Source organism: Pollachius pollachius, assembly GCF_949987615.1.
Source record: "Pollachius pollachius genome assembly, chromosome: 1".
In the NCBI taxonomy this organism is placed as follows: Eukaryota; Metazoa; Chordata; class Actinopteri; order Gadiformes; family Gadidae; genus Pollachius; species Pollachius pollachius.
Window position 1 is genome coordinate 1,202,110 of NC_136934.1, and position 21,070 is coordinate 1,223,179.

The 21,070-nt window shown below is 47.0% G+C and overlaps 2 protein-coding genes across 2 annotated transcripts in view; one reads left to right on the forward strand and one right to left on the reverse strand.

Annotated features, from left to right (window-relative positions):
* aifm3 (AIF family member 3) overlaps window positions 1–7,330 on the forward strand; it is a gene marked incomplete at both ends in the record, with an annotated part of 19,637 nt that extends 12,307 nt beyond the window's left edge. The window contains 11 exons of the mRNA XM_079751603.1: window positions 93–184; window positions 529–659; window positions 1,410–1,525; window positions 1,730–1,801; window positions 2,320–2,383; window positions 2,903–2,979; window positions 3,362–3,479; window positions 3,910–4,008; window positions 4,406–4,481; window positions 5,165–5,269; window positions 7,288–7,330. Of these exons, the coding sequence (XP_079607729.1) occupies window positions 93–184; window positions 529–659; window positions 1,410–1,525; window positions 1,730–1,801; window positions 2,320–2,383; window positions 2,903–2,979; window positions 3,362–3,479; window positions 3,910–4,008; window positions 4,406–4,481; window positions 5,165–5,269; window positions 7,288–7,330 (993 nt within the window). The remainder of the gene's footprint in view (window positions 1–92; window positions 185–528; window positions 660–1,409; window positions 1,526–1,729; window positions 1,802–2,319; window positions 2,384–2,902; window positions 2,980–3,361; window positions 3,480–3,909; window positions 4,009–4,405; window positions 4,482–5,164; window positions 5,270–7,287) is intronic.
* A 2,010-nt stretch (window positions 7,331–9,340) lies between these two features.
* Window positions 9,341–20,962, reverse strand: LOC307084000 (uncharacterized protein). The gene is made up of 12 exons (XM_079748104.1): window positions 20,829–20,962; window positions 19,986–20,097; window positions 19,448–19,541; window positions 18,677–18,731; window positions 14,979–15,119; window positions 14,401–14,561; window positions 13,798–13,896; window positions 12,591–12,736; window positions 11,817–11,988; window positions 11,291–11,403; window positions 10,727–10,814; window positions 9,341–10,634 (listed from the first exon to the last, which is right to left on the reverse strand). The coding sequence occupies exons 1-12, from the start codon at window positions 20,938–20,940 to the stop codon at window positions 10,581–10,583; spliced, it is 1,347 nt and encodes a 448-aa protein (XP_079604230.1). The 5' UTR covers window positions 20,941–20,962; the 3' UTR covers window positions 9,341–10,580.
* Between the last annotated feature and the right edge of the window lie 108 nt (window positions 20,963–21,070).

Sequence of the window (21,070 nt, forward strand, 5' to 3'; positions counted from 1 at the left end):
AGTCAGTCCAGGATGATTCATTCACTTCCTGTCTTTACATTGTTGATGACCCCCGTCACACGATGAGCCAACATGTTGCTCCTGACCTCCAGGTGGCGGTCGTGGACGTCAAGATGCGGGCGGTGACCTTTGTGGACGGCTCGAGGATGGAGTACAGGAAGCTGTTCATCGCCACCGGAAGCAGGTAGGAAGTACACACTCCTGGTCTATTGAGGGCAGTGGTTCCCACGCCTTTGTTCCCCATTGACCAGCTACATCTGCCCCTACTAAGTCACAGTGACCGTGAGCCAATGCAGCAAACAGCCGTCAAACCTTTTAGGAGGATTTTCTTCTTCAGTGAAAAAGGTGAACTTGATATAATCTAGTTTGACCGTCAAACAAGATAGTGGTATGTACCCCACCTTGGTCCAGACCCCAAGGTGGGGTACCACTGGTTCAGGGTGGGACGGTGAATGAATGAACAGATTGCTACACACCTGAAGAGTGGGCGGGTGATTGAGTGAACTGAGTGTGTGTGTGGTTCCCCAGACCCCGACCAATGAGCTACCAGGGAATGGACGTGGCCAACGTCTTTCACCTGGGGACCCCCGACGACGCCAACAGCATCGCCCGGCTGGCCAACAACAGGAACGCCGTCGTCGTGGGAACCTCCTTCATCGGTGAGGGGATCCTGAATCATTGACATCGTCCAGTGAACGCCAGCTCATACAGCACTCATCGTGATTCTGATTCGTCCATTAGCCTCTTCCCAACGGCGTTCTTCAGAAACATCCTTCTGCAGGGACTTTTGTAAACGTTGTAGTTACCACACATTTGGAAATTGCTTTGGATAAAAGTTCCAGCAAAATGACTGAATGTAAAGGTGATGAATGACTGAATGTAAAGGTGATGAAGGACTGAATGTTAAGGTTATGAATGACTGAACGTAGAGGTGATAAATGACTGAATGTAAACCTGATAAAATACTGAATGTAAAGGTGATGTATAACTGAATGTAAAGATGATGAATGACTGAATGTAAAGGTGATGAATGCCTGAATTTAAAGTTGATGAACGACTGAATGTAAAGGTTATGAATGACTGAATGTAAAGGTGTTAAATGACTGAATGTAAAGGTGATGAATGCCTGAATGTAAAGGTGATGAATGACTGAATGTAAAGGTGATGAAGAACTGAATGTAAAGGTGATGAATGACTGAATGTTAAGGTGATAAATGACTGAATGTAAAGGTGATGAAGGACTGAATGTAAAGATAATGAATGACTGAATGGAAAGGTTATAAATGACTGAATGTAAAGGTGATAAATGACTAAATGTGAAAGTGATAAAAAGGGGTAGAGGGGACAGGTTGTGTTTGTGTTGTTCTCACGTTGTGCATCATGTTCCACTGTTCATGTTGTGTGTGAAGGCATGGAGGTGGCGGCTGCCCTCACAGACAAGGCCCACTCTGTGTCCATCATCGGGATCGAGTCCATCCCCTTTAAGAAGGCTCTCGGGGAGAAAGTAGGGAAAGCCATAATGAAGGTAGGACCCTCTACCCTTTAAGGACAACATAAAACTCTAGATCCGTCCCTCATGGAGAGCGTTCATGTCAGCCTTGACTGACACTCATATACATATCAAACCAGCAGAGTTTAATCCAACGGTTCTCTTTCAGCACACTGTCCTATAATTGAATGAGGTACATGGTGTCTTTATGAATGTGATGATGTACGTTGTGTCTTGCAGCTGTTTGAGGCGAACAGGGTGAAGTTCTACATGCTGAACGAGGTCTCAGAGATGAAAGGCCAACATGGAGAGGTATTTCCAAAGTGAGAGACACCGCGAGACTCGTCCTTGCTCCCCAAATACCAACTAGACCTTATCACCCTGGCGGCCATGTTGGTTAGAGGGACAGGGAAACCTTCTGGGATGTTTGGGGAGACCATGACAGCCCAACCAGATGCATTCTGAACGCTATCTGGTGGACATGGTGGAATCAGAAATAATGGTAATGCGTTGCATTGTCATTGGTCCTTTAAAAGTTGTACAAGGTTTGGAATAGCCATCCAACTAAACAAAATGGCCACTAGTGGAATGAAGGCTAATGGACCTCAGCCAGTCTCGTGAATATCTCCCAGGACTCTAACCCAGGAGTAGTATTTACTGAACACATTAAGGCAGGAGCCTCACTTTGAAGAGTGTGGCAACAATGTGAACTTTGTACTTTATCCACACACGAATAGGGGCCATAGGAATGAGGGCCTCAAAGCTGTGTAATCCTGAGCCCCCCCCAGAACGTGACCTAGTTCTGATGTTGTTGTTGTTCTCTCCCGCAGCTCAAAGAGGTCGTTTTGAAGAGCGGGAAGATGCTGAGGGCCGACGTCTGTGTCATCGGAACAGGTGACAGGAATTGAGTTCCAAGATGACCTTATGTTTGACTTCCTTTGGCTCAGTAAGTTGTTCAGGGACTCGAGTGCTGAACTCAAGATGCAGGCAGGGAGAGGCTGGGGCATCTTGCTCAAGGATGCCTATAGGGGTATACTGCGGTCATTGGGAATCGAACCCAAAGCCTTTTACGTCTGGGAGTCCCACACCAGAGCCACTACACACCCTCCCACCTGTCAGTGACTGGTGCCAAGCCCATCATACTGAATCAGTCTCGTGTCCACTTTCTATGGGATTCTGGTTTAGCGCAATGAGGTCCATAGAGGTCCAGGACATCACAACATGAATGCACTGTACATGTTGAGAAGAGAAGAAATACAATCCACCAACATCGAGACATTCCACGCACAGAGAGGCTGTCACCTGTGGCGGTTCATGGCTCACAGAGTCAGCGCTGTATTGAGTATTATACGTTGTAGTATATGTTGTATGTACGTTAACACAGAACTCTACTCCTGTGGTTCCTCCCTCCAGGATCGGTTCCTGCCTCTGGATTCCTGAAGCAGAGTGGGATCCACATGGACTCCAAAGGCTTTATCACCGTCAACAAGGTCTGGACCTGAACCCCAATCCCCTCTTCACCCCGAACCCCTAACCCCACTATGACCTTTACCCTTAACCCTTATCCTATTATGACCTTAACCCTAACCCTATAATGACCTTAACCCTAAACCTTATTATGACCTTGACCCCTAACCCTATTCCTAACCTTAACCCCTAACCTTGAACACTAACCCCAGTCTGACCTTAACCCCTAACCCTAGTCTGACCTTAACCCCTAACCCTATGATGACCTTAACCCCTAACCCCACAGTGTAGTTCCACTACCCTAAGCCTAACCCTAACTACATGCTGTTACATTGCTCCTCACAGTCCCTCCTTGTGTAACAGCACGGTAACCCGACCCTGTAAGCTAACGTCTCGGTCCCCCAGGCGATGCAGACCAACATGGAGGGCGTGTTCGCCGGCGGGGACGTGGTGGCCTTCCCCTTCCCTCAGCGCAACAACAAGAAAGTGAACATTCCTCACTGGCAGATGGCCCACGTCCACGGTGGGGATGGAACCCTGGTGTTGTTGTTCTCCTCCTCGACCTCAGGGGGCAGGCCTGACACAACAGCCTGGCTGACCAGGGGACGCCACGCTGCCCCTAGAGGACGCACAAGTCCCTACACACTGAAATAAACACATAGTAGCAGTAAAGGGGCTTTTATTTTGAAGCCTTTATTTGCATTGTGTTTCGGTATTTGCAACAACAGGGCAAGGGCGAGAAAAATAGAAAAAATAGAAAATACAGAATTCAAGCGCCATTGCTTGACAATGACTTGGATTTATTTCAGTAGGAAGCGGGGCATCTCCGAGTGTGCGCACACAATTGTATATAAAACTAAAGCCTTAAGAACAAGAGTAAAGAGTCCTTCGCACTTTTACTTTGAAGCCTGTAATTGACATTGTTTCTGTATTGTGTTTCTCATTTTCATCAGGGAGAGTGGCAGCACTCAGCATGATGGGGAAACCCGCAGAGGTCCAAACGGTGCCTTACTTCTGGTCGGCTATGTTTGGGAAAAGCATCCGCTATGCAGGTGAGCGGAGAGTCCTGATGGTTTGAGTCTATCATCAAGGAATCAATGTGTCCGCTGGCTGTGATGGAAAGTGAAACAAAATTCCAATCCAGTTTTCTGTCACCGCGGTAGTAGTTACTTCACTGCCCTCTAGCGGTCAGACGAAGACCTGTTATATGGCGATCAGAGTTTAACCTCTGTTTTCTCAAAGGTGCACTTTCTAAAATGTTTTTTTTTTTTATGTTGCCTTTATTTTCTATTTATTTTATTCATTCTAAAACTTTGCATATGTTTTGTTTTACTTGTCTATTATTTTATTTTATTGAATGACAATGTTTCTATGAGAAGCACTTCGATGTCTGCCTCATGCATGAAAAATGCTATATAAATAAAGTTGCCTTGCCTTGCCTTGCCTAAGGTTATGGTGAAGGCTTTGATGACGTCATCATTCAAGGTGATCTGGAGGAGCTGAAATTCGTGGCCTTCTACACCAGGTGAGCACAGATGGAACATCAATATCCATCAAACAACATTAATATCAATTAATCAATTTGGGTACATTTTGTGCCAAATTCAAACAAACGTGAATGTGTGTTGATAGCTTTATAAAACAATTCAACATCATTTAAAAAAAATATCACTTTAAAAACAATGTTTTAAAAGTACTTTAACCTAAAATAATTGTAGTAATAAAAGAGGAGGCTTTTAGTATTTTCTTTAATGAATGAGAATGTAAAATAATGCCTAAAAGCTTTGATCCTGTCCTTTTATAAAGTGTGAAGTCCTGGTTGGTGATGTGTGTTCTCATGTGTGTTGTTCTGTGTGTTCTCGTGTGTGTTGTTCTGTGTGTTCTTGTGTGTGTTGTTCTGTGTGATCTCGTGCTTGTTCCTGTGTGATCTCGTGCTTGTTCCTGTGTGTTCTCGTGCTTGTTCCTGTGCGTGTTCTCGTGTGTGTTGTTCTGTGTGTTCTCGTGTGTGTTGTTCTGTGTGTTCTTGTGTGTGTTGTTCTGTGTGTTCTCGTGCTTGTTCCTGTGTGTTCTCGTGCTTGTTCCTGTGCGTGTTCTCATGTGTGTTGTTCTGTGTGTTCTTGTGTGTGTTGTTCTGTGTGTTCTCGTGCTTGTTCCTGTGTGTGTTCTCATGCGTGTTCTCATGCGTGTTCTCGTGTTCCCGCTGCCTAGGGGTGAGGAGGTGGTGGCGGTGGCCAGCATGAACTACGACCCCATCGTGTCGCGCGTTGCTGAGATCCTGGGCTCGGGGAAGTTGATTAGGAAACGGGACGTGGAGTAAGTCTTAACTCTGGGGTGGGGGGGGCGCTACAAAGGCCTGTGGTGTTCTGGGACATGGCCCTAGCTGTATATGCCGTAGCTTATTGAGCGTAACGTTAGGAAGGCGCACCGGGTCACATGTCCCCAAAGATACAACACCGTCCTGGCCTCACACACTCTTGGGATTTGAATCACTTTGAAAGTATTACAGAAGTTAAACAATTGAGAGTTCATTAGTATGTAAGAACATATAAACAGAATAATGCCCACGGTCCTTTCACCTTCAGTAACAGTATATACAGTACGTCATTTCATACACCAACTAGTTTTTCACATTGTTTTTCATATACTTGAGGAATTATTTAAAAACGTTATCTTATATTCTATTGGATCATAATGTGGTAGACCTTGATTCTTTGTCAACACACACGGAGGGCTCTCTTATAGAAAAGTCCTTCCCTTTCAGACATCATACGCTCCCCTTTAAGACATCACACCCTCCCCTTTAAGACATCATACGCACCCCTTTAAGACATCACATGCACCCCTATATGACATCACACGCTCCCCTTTAAGACATCCTACGCATCCCTTTATGACATCACACGCTCCCCTTTAAGACATCATACGCACCTCTTTAAGACATCACATGCACCCCTTTAAGACATCACACCCTCCCCTTTAAGACATCCTACGCACCCCTTTATGACATCACACGCTCCCCTTTAAGACATCATACGCACCCCTTTAAGACATCATACGCGCCCCTTTAAGACATTTCACGCTCCCCTTTAAGACTTCACACGCTCCCCTTTAAGACATCACACGCTCCCCTTTAAGACTTCACACGCTCCCCTTTAAGACATCACACACTCCCCTTTAAGACATCATACGCTCCCCTTTAAGACGTCGTACGCTCCCCTTTAAGACTTCACACGCTCCCCTTTAAGACTTCACACGCTCCCCTTTAAGACATCACACGCTCCCCTTTAAGACATCACACACTCCCCTTTAAGACATCGTACGCACCCCTTTAAGACATCGTACGCACCCCTTTAAGACATCACATGCACCCCTTTAAGACATCACACCCTCCCCTTTAAGACATCCTACGCACCCCTTTATGACATCACACGCTCCCCTTTAAGACATCATACGCACCCCTTTAAGACATCATACGCGCCCCTTTAAGACATTTCACGCTCCCCTTTAAGACATCACACGCACCCCTTTAAGAAATCACACCCTCCCCTTTAAGACATCATACGCACCCCTTTAAGACATCACACACTCCCCTTTAAGACATCATACGCGCCCCTTTAAGACTTCACACGCTCCCCTTTAAGACATCACACGCTCCCCTTTAAGACATCACACACTCCCCTTTAAGACATCGTACGCACCCCTTTAAGACATCGTACGCACCCCTTTAAGACATCACATGCACCCCTTTAAGACATCACACCCTCCCCTTTAAGACATCCTACGCACCCCTTTATGACATCACACGCTCCCCTTTAAGACATCATACGCACCCCTTTAAGACATCATACGCGCCCCTTTAAGACATTTCACGCTCCCCTTTAAGACATCACATGCACCCCTTTAAGACATCACACCCTCCCCTTTAAGACATCACACGCACCCCTTTAAGACATCACACACTCCCCTTTAAGACATCATACGCGCCCCTTTAAGACATTTCACGCTCCCCTTTAAGACTTCACACGCTCCCCTTTAAGACATCACACGCTCCCCTTTAAGACATCGTACGCTCCCCTTTAAGACATCGTACGCTCCCCTTTAAGATATCACACGCTACCCTTTAAGACATCGTACACGCCCCTTTAAGACATCATACGCGCCCCTTTTAAGGCATTGTACGCTCCCCTTTAAGACATTGTACGCGCCCCTTTAAGACTTTCACACTCCCCTTTAAGACTTCACACACTCCCCTTTAAGACTTCACACGCTCATTGAACCATGAAGGCCCTTTAATGCCTGTGTCTGATCCCTGTGTGTCTTGTGGTTCGCAGGACAGGAGACATCTCCTGGTTGAGCGACAAAAGCTCTCAATGAGGAGACCTGCGTGGCCCCCAGGGTCCGCTATGAACACACCCCCACCCTGGACCCTGACACGGCGCTGGGACCCCTCACCCGGGTCTGGGAGGGCTCTGCTGGGGAGGGACCCGCTGAGGAGCTCCCTGCCCTGGTCCTTCCCCCAGGACGGGTTGAAGCTCCGCCCCTCTGAGGACCCTGAGGTCTGAGGTTCATGACCCGAGTCCCGGGCGTTCCTGAGTGACACTTCGGTTGGGCCAATCCTGCTGTGAAATATATTTCATGCCAGTGCGTCGTGTTTCACTAACTCTCTAAAGCGTTACTGGTGTGGTTCTCCTGTATGTACACATTGTTTATAAGATGCCAGGGTTGGGCATTGGCTATTTTTTACAAGCAACACTGTACATAGCTACGATCCTGAATGGGGATCATTTTGACAGAATATCTATCTTGTTGTAAGCATCAACTTCCTGCTTATGGTATGTTCCCCAACACTGGGATACAAACACATTGAAGAGCAATGCATCTGCATGGCCCCACTCATAGAATAGGAGACATATCTTCAATACAGAGATACCGTTACCCATTGAAAAGACACAAGAAACCAAAAGGACTTGGTCTTCCAGGGCAGCAAACCCCATCTTCCCCTTGTTCCGCGTTAGATCACTGAGATGTGCACAGCTGTAGTTCTCATAACACCCGTAGATTAAAGGTCACTCCCTCTGTGACATAGCCTCACTAATAGACTGTCACTAATAGACTGCAAAAAAACAAATTCTAAATATACTTTATTGCTAGTGCTTGCACCATAGAATATGTTCTAAGACTAAAACATAGCGTCCCTGTAGCGGTGAGAGGAGATGGGGGGGGGCGGGGGGGGGGGGGGGGACTCGCTGGGAGGCTCTCTGTTACTAACTCAGGGAACAGAGGTTATCAGGCTGGGGGGTCGGGAGGGGGGTCTGTCTGATGGTCGGTCTGTCTGATGAGCAGGTCTGTCTGATGGTTGGTCTGTCTGATGAGCAGGTCTGTCTGATGGGGGGTCTGTCTGATGGGGGGTCAGTCTGTCTGTCTGAAGGGCAGGTCTGTCTGATGAGCAGGTCTGTCTGATGAGCAGGTCTGTCTGAAGGGCAGGTCTGTCTGATGGGGGGTCAGTCTGTCTGTCTGAAGGGGGGTCAGTCTGTCTGCCTGAAGGGCAGGTCTGTCTGATGGGGGGTCAGTCTGTCTGTGAGCGTTTTGTTTTCTCGTAGGATGGTGAAGAGGAGGATGTGATGTCATGGCTGTCATGTCATCTTCTGATAAAGGTTCCAGGAAAACTTGAGCTTTGAGATGTTAATTATCACGTTAAAAATGCATTTTTCTCCCGACTGGAATGGTATTTTTTATAACTAAAACTTTAAAATAAAAATCTTCAATAATAACTACCCACTGATTAAGCTCTCAATTGTTTATGAACTGGGAAATCAGTATGATTATTACCAGCTGCTGTCATTTCAGCCACAACAAATCTGCGCCCCCTTCTGCTAAAATGTGTTTTTATTTCAGTGTTACATGGCTTCACATGAGCCCTGGTCAGTGTCTGGTTTTAAGGAAGACCGCCTGCAAGACAAATGCATGACTTTAGCTTCTTCGCCTTGCACGGCTACATGGTTCAGCGTAGTGACGCTAGAACTTGCATCACAAAAGCCCTGATTAAAAGGCTGAAGACAAAGTGAGGATACAGAGAGTTTCACCAACAGGCGTGGACACAAAGGATGTACATGGTGGAAATGGTATGACCCAAACATTTATTTGATTCTACCTTTGGCTGCGGATTTGTTTGCAACGATTAAAACGCTAGCCTGTGAGAACAGGTGTTAGAGAGCCGTCAGGTAGGACGGTGTGTTCCTGAGTACTAGATAGGTGAACTGTTTGTTTCTGATTACTAGATAGGTGAACTGTTGAGATCAAATAATGTTGAGGCATCAAGGAAAGACAAGTTTTTTGATTTATCGACTTATATTATATTTTTAGGAAATGTTTCAGATCCACAAGGTAAACAATATAGACAATTTCCCACAAAAGCATGACCTGTTTATGGACAGTTTCACAGCTATTTCAAGGCAGTGTCAGGTCACATATGATTGGTGTGTATACGTATATACAATAGAGTCAAGGTTGTATATTGTTCCATTGAAAAAAAAAAAACACTAGTAAGAATTGCATCAACCCTAAAATTGAGTCTGTACTAAGAGAATAGTACAAAATGGCAGTGGGTAAAAAGCATCAGTGCTTTGTAGAGTTTCACAGCTGAATAACATGACTACATGACACAGACAGGAAAGCGAACTGAGTTACTGGGATCACATCGTTGAGATTTAGACGTATCAAAAGAAAATAAATGAGGGAGAGAGCACCTATTTTTATAAGACATTGTGGCCACATAATGAAATAAATACATTATAATATATAATCAGGCCTCCCTTATCGACACTATTTTATTAACATGATGCCCTTACTTTTATATTATTGCTCACACCAAGTTTACCCCCTTGATGACAGGAGAACGTGAAACCCTGCAGACCCACGACGAGACATGGATGGGGAAGACAGAGCAGAGAACACACTAAGATCTGTACGCTGGGATTCCTTTTGAGGACACACATGATCATCAGAAGTAAAGCTAAAAGTTAACCTCATAGTCATCCGTTTATGATCAGTACATAGATCACACAAGATGGCTGTGAATGGGGACCTCAGGAACATCTGAAGGGATTCCTGAGTCAACAATAAGGATCTCTCTTCTGGCAAAATAGTGAAAACCACACATTTTGTTTTGGTGTGTTAACAACGTGCACATTTTCAGAGGACTGTTATCTAAAGAACCAGAAAAACGGTTTGAAACTCTGCTGGCAGGACGTCAATGCAAGTCATCGTCCAAATCTTAAAAAGTTACAGAAGTGCAAACAGCACTTGTAAACAGCACTTTCCAGGAACTAATGTTTCACAAACAATGAAAAATACATTCACATTATAAAAATAATGCCTTTTCTGGGATTATTTCAGACAGAGATGTCCTTGTATTGAATAAGAAAGAAAAGGCACTTTGAATTAGACATATTGCTTATGAAATGAATCAAAAAGCCCACAAAGTTCCCAGAGAGAGAGACAACAGAACTGTTTTGTGCCTCTCAGAAAACGCTTATTGTCTTATTGTTGTCTACGCTTTTGGACGAATAGTCAAATATTGTTCTATATGCTGTTCCAAAATATTGTCCTTCACATTCCTCAGGTACTAAAAGTCACCTTCAGTTGCACATTGTTGGAGGTATGATTCATACAATTTCACCTGTGAAACAGCAGAAGGATTTTATTAGATTTACAATTTTACAAAATAACAACAAAACATTTCATCTTGATTGACGACACAATATTTCTCACCTTCTTGAGTCGGACGACGTCCTGGATGTAGTCGCTGTAGTCAGCCAGGGTTCGTTTCTCCTTCTTGCTCAGAGTATTACTGCCCTGACTGAGACAAAAACCAAGGTCCTTCAACACTTCATGTTTCATTTAGAGCAGAACCAGAACCAAGGTGTCAGTGTTGGAGAGGCTACATGTAAAAGCTTGTCCTCCATGAGTACATCTGGGCCAAGACACGTCTTAAGTCTTTTGTGTCAGAAGTAACAAAGGCTTCTGATGCTATTGGTTTAAAGCTGCACTATTAAGAATTTTAGACGCAGGTATTACTTAAGTAATTTACAAAAAACTATAATGGTTGCTTTTCATTGCAGGCATCTTTTGTTCAAAAAGTATTTGGACTACTGAGAGTGTAGAAAACAAGCCAACCACACAAGGGTTAATCCACCCTCTGTCTGGGGAAACAACAAAAGTGATGGCAGTAAGATAGTGCAGCTTTAATAGCGCCACTCTTCCAGACCAGAGTGGTGTAGAGGGCATGTATTGTAGTGTATTTATTGATGTATTTTTAAATTTCATAATGCTTACCGGGCAAAGTATTTGGATAGAAACATCAGGAGGTAGCAGAAAGCACCAAACACCATCACCACGACGACCTGCCCATCCTCCGGTATCCACTCCCACAGATACACAATGACGGCCTGTCAACACAACAACACAATCTCAATCTAATACCAATCAATAGTTTAAATAATCTTCTTTAATAAATGTCTAATGTCTATCAAAATCATTATGAATATTTACCATTCATAATTATTGACTATTTCTTAATTTAGCAGACGATTTGTCCAGTGATGGTGTTCTCGATTTAAAGCGATGTGTGTGTGGAAGCACACGCAAGTTCAGGTCACACAATTTTCTGATCTAAAAAGGATGGGAAACACTGTCTTACACACAGACATCACTTATTTAAATTGACAGCAGACAGCATTGTTTAATACTTGATCCTGACTGGTCAGTAACGTGCCGAGGTTGTGCGTTCACATCACTACCGGGTCGCCACTGAACCTCTGAACCGCTGTGGATGGAAGAAGCCAACGTTCCCCCCGCTCACCGTGGAGACGGAGAGCACCCTGGCCCCACCCTCCCCCACCAGGCCTTCCAGCTCCTCTTTGGCGAAGGTGTTGACGATGAAGCTGAGGATGAAGAGGGCAGGCAGGAGCACGCCCAGCAGACCGCACAGGAAGGAGTGCACACGCACACTCCTGTTGTGGCTCACGTCCGCCCTGAAGGACAAACAAGGACGGTGAGGAGAGGGAAGGCAATCAGGTTAACGATCTAATTCATCATTAACATATTATGATTATGTGCATCTTAATGGAAGCAAAGTCAGCGATAGGATAGATAAGATCACTTTATCAATCCCATGAACACATGTTCAGTTGGTTAACGTTCTCGTTTACTATTCATCTGTTATGATTATGTGCATGTGATTGTGATATTATTGAGTTGAGATGCTGAACGTCAGCCCACCGGCGGTAAGGGAGGCGGAGCTCTCTCCTGTCCGTCCAATCACAGGCCTCACAGCGGTGGATACCAGGTGTAGCGGACCGCTGAGTGACGGGCGGGGCTGCGCTAGGCTACAGCTAACCTAGCTAACGTTTGGATTCGTTTTCTAAAGTACTGCACTGCATGTGGGCGAAGGGTTTGGACGAAGGGTTTCGTGCTCACAGCACACAGGGGCGTCTGGTACAGGGACAGACCAAACTAACCAGAGTACCGGAGATCTGTCACTTCTGGGGGTGAATCGCTTGATGCTTTGAAACGAATCCCACACAAGTTCTCCCTCACAGTGCTCCCTATGTTCAGACAGGGAGGAGGTGTTTACCGGTCCTGGGCTAGACGCTCTTTGATAGTGGAGGTGATGAGGTTGCAGTCCTTCTCCAGCTGATCCAGGGTCTTCTGGACTGCCTGGTTGATGGTCTTCTCGATGGTCTGGCACATACCATCGATCTGGTTCACACAGCGGCTCGGCTGAACGAGACAAAATAACCTCAGGTTAGAGTTTACACCAGGAGCCTCAAAACACCTTAACAATAAGAGTTTACACCAAGAGCCCAAAAACGCCTTAATGTTAGAGTTTACACCAGGAGCCCCAAAACGCTGTAACGTTAGAGTTTACACCAGGAGCCCCAAAACGCTGTAACATTAGAGTTTACACCAGGAGCCCCAAAACGCCTTAACGTTAGAGTTTACACCAGGAGCCCCAAAATGCCGTAACGTTAAGAGTTTACACCAGGAGCCCTAAAATGCCTTAACGTTAGAGTTTACACCAGGAGCCCCAAAATGTGGACGTTAAGAGTTTACTGGGGGAAAAAAGGCTCTGTGACGTAACCGTGGGTTACGCCCTTATGAAGCCATTGAGCCTCAGGGGCGTCGTCACTGCTTGAGATTTTGCGACTGGCAGCAAAACTCTCCATATGGACGGAGTGAAGGCTGGTTTTTTAATGGCTGCTCCGCACTCGCCAAAAACCCATTCATATTAATCCTTCATAACTCTTTAATGGAATAAAACTGTCAAGTGGTGAGTATCTAAGAAAAGCATCTTCTGTGTTTATTGCCGGTCCCCTGATTAACAGGGGGTAGAGTGGGTGTAAACATACAGCCCACCGGGTCGAAGTCACAAAGATACTTGGTGCTAAATCTCCGAATGACGTCCAATTCTGCTGCCAGACTAAAGTGCTGCAATGAAACAGTCTGGAGCGATTCTAGGTCCTCGTCCGGGCCGCAGTGATCAACACGGGGTGAGGCTCCAGGAGAGTGCCAGACCCTAGGTGAGGCTCCAGCAGAGAGCCAGACCCTAGGTGAGGGTCCTCATGTGTCACTCCTCATGTGTTCACTCCTCATGTGTTCACTTCATGTGTTCACTTCATGTGTTCACCCCTCATGTGTTCACCCCTCATGTGTTCACTCCTCATGTGTTCACCCCTCATGTGTTCACCCCTCATGTCTTCACTCCTCATGCGTTCACGGCCCTGCTCCGTTCTGGAACGGACATGTAGACCCGTGTCTACATGGGGGGGTCTCTGACTCACCTTCTGGGGGTTGGGGATGTAGATGGTGGACATCTCAAAGCCACACTTGTTGAGGCCAGGCCGGCGACACAGCTCCTGTACGATCTGCATCATCACCCTCTGCAGGAAACACAGGCTTTACCTTACTGATGGAGACGAGGCTTTAGACGCACAACACGTCATACATACCATCTATACTTATGGTTGGCTATTGGGGCTGGTGAGGGTGGGCGAAAGAATGAAATAATATAATAAGCTCTATATTTACATATCTCTGTGTGAGCTGTTGCCTGGTTGCATTGCTGGATTAAAGTAAAGAACATTCCCATAATGGGTTTATATCTTCAGCTATCTCTCTGATCGAAGAGAGGGATCCTCTGCCACGATGACGTTATATTATATATTGTGTTGTGACGTACCTCCTAGGATGACGTTATATTATATATTGTGTTGTGACGTACCTCTAGGATGACGTTATATTATGTATTGTGTTGTGACGTACCTCCTAGGATGACGTTATATTATATATTGTGTTGTGTGTACCTCTAGGATGATGTTATACTATATATTGTGTTGTGTGTACCTCTAGGATGATGTTATATTCTATATGATGTCTTGCCGTACCTGCCGGTCGGTCTCGTTGCCCGCCTCGTCCGCCTTGCTGAGGTAGAAGTGCAGCTTGTCTCCGACGGCGTCGCTGAGCTGCTCCACGATGTTCAGCGTCCGCTTGCACAGAGCCTGACCCATCGGGTCGAAGAACACCAGCACCAGGTCCGCCTGCTTCCCTGCACACAGACAGGCAGGCAGACAGGCAGACGGACAGGCAGAAAGGCAGACGGACAGGCAAACCGACAGGAAGACAGACAGAATGACAGGCAGACAGAGACAGACAGACATGCAGACAGGTAAGGGAAGGTAGAGTACTTAATTCATCTTGAAGGCAATATTACTGCCACAATTGCTCTGACCTTGATTGAAAAACAGGAATACAAATAAATAATGTAAAACATATAAAATTAAAATAAATTAAAAAAATCAAAAAACACAGAAAAATATAATGAATGTATAATACATGTCCATAATAAATCTACCCCAACAAAACATTTGCAGTTCAAACGTCTGTAACTATGACGCGGTCTGCCCTCATCCAGGCGGAGTAGCCGTAACCCTTGGTTACGACCAGGTCAGGTGGTGCGGCGTACCCAGCCAGGTGATGGCGCTGTTGACACTGAAGGGGTACACCATGTCTCCGTCCACCAGGCCGGGCGTGTCCACGAAGGTCAGCAGGCTGAACTTCTTCTGCTTGGAGCTGGAGATCTCAGCGGACAGGTAGTCGGTCACACCTGGGGACACACAGGAACACACACACTGGGTCGGGCTGGTGGGAGTGTGTGTGTGAGTGTGTGTGTGTGTGTGTGTGTGTGTGTGTGTGTGTGTGTGTGTGTGTGTGTGTGTGTGTGTGTGTGTGTGTGTGTGTGTGTTTGTCTAACTGTGACTGAGTGAATGAGTGAGTGACTTAGTTACTGAGTGACTGTGTGTGTGTGTGTGTGTTTTGAGTACTAGTGATGACACTGTGTGTAACAACCACAGTACTAGTTATGACACCAGTCAGCAGCTGTGACCAGAGCAGGGCTGGTTGAAGGTTGACCTGTCCCGTAACGGCTGTGACGAAACACAACACCGTAATCACAACAGTCAGAGGGTGGCGAGGGGGTGGCCGGTTGTCGTGGTTACTCACAACAGCTCTTCAACTGGCAGCTTTAGCGTGAGCGCGGCGTAAAGCTAGCTAGTGAAGAACGACTGTGACGCACCGCGCTGGACGTCCCTATGGGCCACGCTTGGCTACTCCCTCACCCAAAGCCCCCCCCCCCGCAAAATACACCTTATATATAATATACACTAAAATACATGTTATCCATGGGCCGCAAAAAAAACACACACACGCACGCACACTCACAATCTTTCATAGACTGGGTCGCCCCGCCCATTCTGCCGGCTATTTGAGTTCGCCCTGCAGAATGGTCTGGAGAGGAGCAATACATTTCTTTCTGCTTCCGATACGTTTTTGCGGGAGCCAATCACCATGATGGCTTTTCCCCCTGGCGCGCTAATGGCTGGTTTAACACAAGGACGACAGGGAGGCGACGGCAACCAGCCAATCGCGTACAGAGTCAGTTGAACTAGGCCCGTTGATCACGCCTCTAGTGCTGAAGAAAAGGACAGCCGCTTCCCCAGACCAAGCTCCATCTACGATTGAGCTTGGTCTGGCAATAGCCAGGCTAAATCTTTCAGACACACAGATACACACACGCATGCATACACACAAGCACCAACACACACATGCACACATACACACACAGGACAAACACACACGCGATGCGATTGCGCTAGTTGAGAGTTGGCTGCAGCTGTCGGGCTGAGACACAGATCACACCCTTGTGCCGCCGCCTCCTGCGTGCTGCACATTAGCATTCCTTATGCTAGTGTGACGGAGCTAGACCACCCTACTGATATGCAAGACCCCCCCCCCCCCCCCACACACACACACACACACACACACACACACACACACACACACCGTGATCACTAACTAACATCACTATATTAACTAGATGAACTCTCTTCTTCTTCATGTAACTCGCAGATCCCCCTTGGAGTCCACTGGGGAGGAAAGGTTAGCAGGAGTGGTCGAAAGAACAGGACGCTCTCATTAAAGAACAGGACGCTCTCATTAAAGAACAGGACGCTCTCTTCAAAGACCGCAGACGTGTCCTTGATGGATCATCAGCGCCGGAGCGCTCCACACACCGGCAGTGGACCCGCGGTGACGTATTGATCCCTCTTTCGCTGTCAGCTCGCCACGATCAACGAGAAAAGCGAACGCAAAGGCAACTCCCTCGCGTGCAGGGGAAACGGTGGAGGATGCAGAGAGGCTGACTCAACCATGAGTCAAGCAGCCCGGAACACCCTGCGCTGTCCAATACCAACGAAGTGATGAAGAGCAGTGTAGTCCAAACTCAGCAACAGGTTGTTAAGTACAGTAGCAAAACACACACACACACACACCTCCGTCCTTGATAACCAAACTAAACAGCCATAAGCACATCGCAGCCAACGCGACGCGTTCCGTTAGGAGCGACGCGCAGAACTCCTCTCCAGGTCCGTGAATCAGGACGCCTGCTGCTGAGTTCTGATGAGTCATCCTCCCTCCAGCGGCGGGCTGAAGGCATCCGTCCCACACGCGTCCTCCGCCCGCAGCCCTGATCGGCTGAGATAAGCTGCATGGATCCCAGCATGGCCACACACACACACACACACACTCACACTCACACTCACACAGGGCAGCCGTCCGACCGCCGGGTGAAGCCGGTGACATTTCTCCGCAGCTCCTCTGAAGCCACTGCACTGCTGAGGGTGGGCGCTGTGTGGCTCTGAGTCACGCACACACCATGTGTTCTCCACCCCAGTGAACAGACAGTCACACACACAGACCAAGCCCTGCACGCACACACACACACAGACCCTGACCAAGCCCTGTACACACACACACACACACACACAAAAACACACAGACCCTGACCAAGCCCTGCACACACACACACACACACACACACAAAAACACACAGACCCTGACCACAGCCTACACACACACAAACACACACACACACCCTTACGAAACCCTTACGAAACCCTGTACACACGCGCACACACACACACACACAGACCCTCTCACAAAACCTTTCACACATACACCGACCCTTTACCACACCCTGCAACACAAACACACGCACACACAGGCACATACTCACACACACTCTCTTTCTATTTTCTATTGGACCATCATCTGCCCAACAGCCCATCGACCCACAGATCGACACAACCGTTCAGCACAGATCAGACCTGCAGACCCACACCATAACTCATGGGCTGAACACTACAGCTGTGATCCAGGCATTAGGAGATCGTAGGAGCACCTTCATGTATGTCGTGTGTGTGACGGTGGAAAGTAGGACATGGCGTAGTGAGTAGCCTGATGGCGTCTGCGGCTGTTAGTCAACCAGGTTCTCCCAGGATCTGCGTTCTCCCAGGGGGGAAAGCGCTCACAGCAGGAATGCACCCTCCAACGACACTGTGGTGTCGTTCTGTTACAGTATGGAACCTGTAACAGCTTGTCCTCACTGGGAAACACGTCAGACCAGCAGGCAGTTCACTGCGTCGCATCGGGGCCAATACAGGGATGTTCTGTCTGTCTGTCTGTCTGTCTGTCTGTCTGTCTGTCTGTCTGTCTCTCTGTCTGTCTGGCCGTCTGTCTGTCCGTCTGGCTGGCCTTCTGGACGCCCAAGACAACCTGGGGCAGCATGTGGCTCAGGAGGTAGAGCGGGTTGGCTGTTAACCGGAGGGTTGCTAGATCAATCCCCGCAGTATCGAGGTGTCCCTGAGCAAGACGCCTCACCCTCACTGCTCCTGACGAGCTGGCTGTCGCCCTGCGTGGCTGACTCCGCCGTCGGTGTGTGAATGTGTGAATGAATGGTTGAATATTCTGCAATATTGTAAAGCGCTTTGAGTGGCCACTGGTTAGAAAAGCGTGGTATGAATGCAGTCCATTTACCATTGAACCGTAAGACGCGCTCCACTAAGTGAGTGTGTGTTCCCATGGGACCCGGAGGCAGTAGTGCAGTGTGGGTTACAATGCAGCCGTATACTGGATCAGCAGGTGGAGGCTCACCTTAAAGTGCACTGTGGATTTGCAGTGCAGCTTCATCACTGCATTGACAAGTGAATGTGTGTATCTCAGAATGTAGGCCGGCGTGTGTATGAGCATCGTTTTTCAAAGGGCATGATTAAGATCAGATAATCAGAATCATCTTTCAATGGCAGCATCTCAAAGGGAAGAGCTTACCTTTGAACTCAAGGAGGGGTCGGAAGTGGGGGTAGAGGTGCAAGGTGGCGTTTCCCTGTGGGAGGAAGAGAGGAGCAAACGCCATGACCTTCTCACACTACACAGCCCAGCCCCGGCTAGACACGAGCATCATGTTTAGACCCCAGCACCATCAGGGACATGAGGCCTTATCCTGTCTGCTCCCCTGTCTGAATGGGCTGTGATTGGATGCACAGCTACACCATTCATTGGTGAACAATGCAATGGCACTGTTGACCAGGAATACACTTTCTGTACACGGGCTGCAATTATTCTTTCCCTTTTAGGAGGTGTAAGAAGCACCCAGCCAATTCTCCCAAGTCTTTAAATAGCAAATGTGATGATTCATGGATTATGTAATATGTAACTCACAGATGGGACGACGTCAGGTGTTCAGAGGCATAAGCAGTTTAAGTTATAAAGGAATGTTATAGAAATAGTTACAGTTATAGGAAAGTCCAGATGGGACAGCTATAGAAACAGGTTATAGAAGAGATAGAAGAGTGTAACGGTTAAGGTTACTTAAAGAGTTTATAGAAACAGTTTATATAAAAGTCTAATAGTCAGGTTATAGAAACAGTTTAAAGAAAAGTGTAACGGTCAGGTTATAGAAACACTTTATAGAAATGTTTTAACAGTATTGGTTATATAACTGGTTACATTGATGAAAAGTCATGCAGTGACATTTTAAGTGTAACACTGACAGTTGTATCAATGGTAGACGTTACAGAAGAGAAATAGTGCACTTCTTACCGTCAGTGATTCTCTCTTGCGACCGCTTGTGATGAAGGTGAAGCCTTGAGTCTCAATAGCCACTCCGGTCTTCTGAATGTGCTCCTCAATATACCTGAACACCAGAGACATTAAGATGAACATGAACCAGCAGATCATCTCAATATACCTGAACACCAGAGACATTAAGATGAACATGAACCAGCAGATCATCTCAATATACCTGAACACCAGAGACATTAAGATGAACATGAACCAGCAGTCCCATCCCTCCCATTGACCAAACCCCAGAGCCTCTACATAACTAAACCACATATTACAACACTGTCTAAAGTATACTATACTTGTGTACTTAACTCTAAATGTGTATCTGAAAACCGGTCATTCTGTTAATTTAATTATATTTGTCTTGTTTTAGATAACTGTCTTGACCATAACATCACACAAGCTGTCCCACGGAGGAGGATTTGATTTTAAGATAGGATATAGATCAGTAGTTAATGAGTGTCCAGCTGGCCTCCTCTCTAACGGCACTGGGGAAGTGGCACTGGGGAAATACCAGTTGATGAAGGAGCTCTTCCCTGCCGAGTGGTTTCCCATTATCATCACGAAAATCTTTTTCCGTGGAGGTAGGAGACGCACGTCCACACTGCTGGCGATCTTCACCAGACCTGATACAAGAGGAGGCAGTTCTATTAATGTGCGTTTCTAATCCCCAGCATTTTAACGCGAGTCCCAGCTGCTTTGCATTAGCTGAGGTGAGGTGCTCTGTTGTTAATAAGCCTTTACAAATGTACAGTTTTATCAGACCGGATCAGCGAGCACACAGCAATAGTTATACACATGTAATAGTGTAAAGGCAAACGCTTTGATACGGATGCATATGTTAAAATGGATGTTAGGTACTTTTTCGTCTTGTGTTATGCAAACGTGATTAAATTTGCATAGCATTAAAAGTCTGCGGTTGGGACGATCTAGGAGCCCGTGGACAGCTCAGCTTAAGGGCGAATGATGAGTAACTAAAGTAACGAGGTTACACACGAAACGCAGAGCAGGGTTCAAAGGCTGTAAGAAGACATATCTAAATAAGATGTATAACGTTAGGGTGTGCAGAGCTCCCATGCGTCTCCCGTTTCCCATGAACTTTGCGTTGCATAACATCTGAACTATATGTGCTGCGTTATTGGTTACATTATATCGAAACGCTGATTTACATACACAGACACACACACACACGCTCACACACGCACGCACACACACACACGCACACACACAGACGCGCGCACACAGACGCGCGCACACACACACACACACACACACACACACACACACACAGAGACGCACACACACACACACGCACACACAGACGCAAACGCACACACACTTTCCCTTCGCTCTTTACCGTGTTCGCTGTCGACGTACAGATTGTGGCACTCCTTCAGAATGCGCTCGCCGGGTGCGGTCGTGGTGGTCTCCAAGGGATTCGCCACCGCACGGGGCTTTCTGCTCGACATGGTGACAGCAGCGCGGAGAGGCGGCTGCTGCTCCGGAGAACGATACTTTAGGAGTGTGTGCGGGGGAAGAGTTACGGTGTTGCACAACAAGCCTGTTGAGTCCGGGCCGCCCCGCGGCGCCCTGCCTAGC

Bases quoted from the DNA above. Each gene is read 5' to 3' on its own strand.
- LOC307084000 (XM_079748104.1), bottom strand. From the start codon at position 20,940: ATGTCGAGCAGAAAGCCCCGTGCGGTGGCGAATCCCTTGGAGACCACC. The intron at 20,098-20,828 runs GTAAAGAGCGAA...CTCTTGTATCAG, and splicing joins GTACGTCGACAGCGAACACG to GTCTGGTGAAGATCGCCAGC. The intron at 11,989-12,590 runs GTAAACACCTCC...TTTGTCCTTCAG, and splicing joins GAGCGTCTAGCCCAGGACCG to GGCGGACGTGAGCCACAACA.